Here is a 3,450-nt window from a genome sequence, read left to right as displayed (position 1 = left end):
CACTATTTTTTTTATTATTATTATATGTGGTTTATAATAAGGTTTCAACATTATCTTATTATATTGGGGTTTCCGCAGAACTTTCTTGTTCGTGTTTATACGGGCCTCTAGGTCCGACCTTGTTTCTTTCTTTATTTGCTGCAGGCTTTTGAGCTGATCAAAAAACAAAAACAAAAAAAGGAGAAGGAAACGATTGAAAAAAATGGACTTGTAGAATCATAGACCGTCTTCAACAGTTTGTTCACATCCAGAAGGTGATATGTCAGTCAGCGTCATGTTGGCATCACACCTTGCGATATATCTTTACTGAATTGAAGTCAGCCACTGCCAGCTGCTGCCCATCGGCTGTGAATGTGATTCCACAGGGGCTGAACAGCCCCTGGGCCACACAGCTGACAAACTGACCTGCACAGTTATAGTGGTGTATGTGACCGGTGTTGACGTACCCTCTGACCACTGCGAGGTAGATACCCGAGCTGTTGCTGCATACACCCCCGCAGCGTTTCACTGGTTTACCGTCGATGGTTGGTTGGATTGTGGCGACTTCGGCAGCTTTGCCATCAGACACATCCACTATGCCCGCTAGTCCCTGTTCCCAGTCACTGATCACAATCCTACCATTGTTCAGTACAGCCAAGTAGTCAGGTTGTAGACTCACTGGTATGGTGCGTATGAGTTTGCCTTTGCTACCCGGCTGATGCTCAGTCAACACCTTCCTCGAGTCATCCCCCGCTATGATGTTACCATTGTCCAGGAGTACTAAACTCACGACGTGGACGGTTGTCTTACCAGCTTCTCTATCAATTGTTCTGAACTCATAGGCTAGCGTCCTGTCTCTTTTGTACACCTTGAGGACCGACAAGCTTGAGACCACCCACCCATCCGACAGAGCCTTTACGTCGTCTGGAAAAAAAGAATATTGTTTTGTATATGTTTTGTCTTAAATCTTCATGTATACTTTTGTGTATTTAATTTCATTGTTTGTTGTAACAACTGCATCCCGAAAAAAAAAATGAAAAATATGAAATGAAATGAAGCATTGATCAGCCTAAAAGGGGGTTCTATAATTCAAAGTGAACAATTCCATGAACTCATTTGGTTTCCCATCCATGACTATCATTCTGAAACTGGTCAATATGTTCAGATAAATTGAAAGGGGAAACGAAATTATATATAAGTGTTGATGGCAGCTTTCAGAGTAACATATCATCACCGCTTCACTAAAAAGCTCAAAATGCATTGGTTTGTGTATGGTGTGTGCGTGTGCTTGAATCATCAGTTTCTCAAGTCGATCGTTCAGGAACCTGGCGCTCATTGTGAAGCAGGCGATAGGCCTCGGCGCCGCTGCCTCGCCGGGTACTCGTATACGCAGACCTCATTTGTATGCGTGTATTGCACTCAGTGCGTGTATTACATTGGTAAAAAATCACATAATGAATCATTCCTTTTCACTCATGCGATAACATTATTAAGATAATTTTCGTAATACGAGTACATATTACATGCATACATTACATGCATACATGCATACGTTAAGAACAAGGCTTTCCCTCGACATGAAATGCGTTTTAGTCGATTGACTTACCTGAAATGACGGAAATGGAGCCCTTGGTTTTTCCCTGTTTGTCACAAATGACAACTCGCTTGTTCTTCCAGTCAGCCACCACAATCTCGTCAGGGTCAGCTGCAGCTGCAATGCCTCTGGCTGCTTCAAACTCCCCTTCACCTTGTCCTTGTTTCCCGAACGATTGGCACATGTCCCACGTGTCTTCCACCATCACCTTGCCCAGATCAATGTCAAGCTTCTGACTCTTAACGAACACGGGATGCGACTTCAAGCCCGCAGCCTTGGGAGCCGGTTGGCCTATGAGCTTGTCCATGTCGTTCTTAATTACGGGATAGAGGGAAAGGAAATCCGAGTCTGATGCATTACTCGACACCTCTTGGCTTGTCTTCAGAGAATGCTTCTTTCTCAGCAGCATGTTTTTCAGTGATTTCTCGTGCTCATCCAGTCGCTTATTTTGCTCCTGTGCCTGGTTTGTGATCTCATCAAGAAGTTTTTTCTCTTCAGCTTTGATCTTCGCTATGACCGCTATGACCTCAGCAGTTCTGTCTTGCACCCCCTTTCGAGCCTTTGCCGTCTTGACATTGACCATCTTCTTTGCTGCAGTTGTTTCCCGCAGGGACGCGTCAAGGTCTTGTATGTCTCTGTCCAAAGCAGGAAAGTATTTCTTTAGAGACTCTCTGTATTCTCTTGAAGCCGTTCCAGTGCCAGTGACGTCATGTGTGGCAGTTTGATGATCTACAACAGTACAGCCTTGGCAGATCAGCTCATCACATGTCTTGCAATAGAATTTCTTCACGCCCTCGTGTTCGTGGCATGTGTACTCGTCCGGTTGTTTAGTTACCGTCACCTTCCCCTGACGAATGTCATCAAAACTGGCTATTTTGTGTGTCTTTAATGTGGGAAATTGCTGGTGTGTCTTACAGCAATCCTTGCAAATATTCCTCTCACAATCCATGCAGCGATCTTTGGCATCATTTCCCTTGTCACACACCTGACAGAGAAGCTTTGCTTCAGCTGAACATGATACCTTTTCCTGTAATTCAAATTCCTCAATCAGACTGGCCAAATGAAAGTTGGACTTGAGGCCCTGTATGCCAGACTTTGGAAGTATTGTCTCTTGACGACATACAGGGCAAGGGATGTTTGTTGCTCTCGGGGACATGCCATCGCGGTATTTGACTAGACATTCCCCGCAGAAAGTGTGCTGGCAGTCAAGTAGTTTTGGCTGTTTGAATCGGTCTGTGCAGATACTGCACTCGAGATGTTTTGCGCTTATCTCTTGCAACGTTGAACGTACCGATGATCCGGTAGCCATCTCTAATCGAAAAAACAACAACATGGAATTAAAATAAGGGCAATACATATTGCCAATCAAATACTATGTTCTATTTGATATGCTGGGGAGGGTTTAATTCAGTTGGGTGTGTCGGGTCGGGTTGGTTTGGTTTGGTTTGGTTGGGTTTGGGCTGGGTCGGGTTGGGTCAAGCTGAGCTGGGCTGGGCTTGGCTAAGCTTGGGTGGGCAGGCATTTGGTTCGGTTTAATTGGATTGTGTAGGTTGAGTTGGGTCGAGTCGGATTTGACGGGTTTGGGTCGGTGGTGTTAAATTTGGTTCACCTGGGGAGATTTTGTCGGAGTAAGGTTCGGTTCTGTTCCGGTCGGTTCGGTCCAGTTTGACAAAACGAGAAGTTATTGTCATAGCTTGAGCGATTTGATGTTGAACATTATGGGAAGTTGCGCCCAGAAGGGGTTGCTGGGTAACAAAATGATACCGCTCGACTAATAAGTAACCTGATGCATTTGCAGATAATCTGTTTTGAAGTGGTTTGTTTGTGACTTCGTTGTATTTACTCTGTAAACTGGATGCACTTGAATGTGTATTTTG

General features: G+C 44.7%; 1 protein-coding gene across 1 annotated transcript; it reads right to left on the bottom strand.

Moving 5' to 3' along the window:
* Positions 1-283: 283 nt before the first annotated feature.
* LOC119735307 (E3 ubiquitin-protein ligase TRIM56-like) lies at positions 284-2,882 on the bottom strand. The gene is made up of 2 exons (XM_038209006.1): positions 1,586-2,882; positions 284-903 (listed from the first exon to the last, which is right to left on the bottom strand). The coding sequence occupies exons 1-2, from the start codon at positions 2,880-2,882 to the stop codon at positions 284-286; spliced, it is 1,917 nt and encodes a 638-aa protein (XP_038064934.1).
* Between the last annotated feature and the right edge of the window lie 568 nt (positions 2,883-3,450).

Source organism: Patiria miniata, unplaced genomic scaffold (genome assembly GCF_015706575.1).
Source record: "Patiria miniata isolate m_02_andy unplaced genomic scaffold, ASM1570657v1 HiC_scaffold_29, whole genome shotgun sequence".
Classification (NCBI taxonomy): Eukaryota; Metazoa; Echinodermata; class Asteroidea; order Valvatida; family Asterinidae; genus Patiria; species Patiria miniata.
Note: the sequence above shows the minus strand (reverse complement) of the source record. Positions and strands in the feature narration are given on the sequence as shown.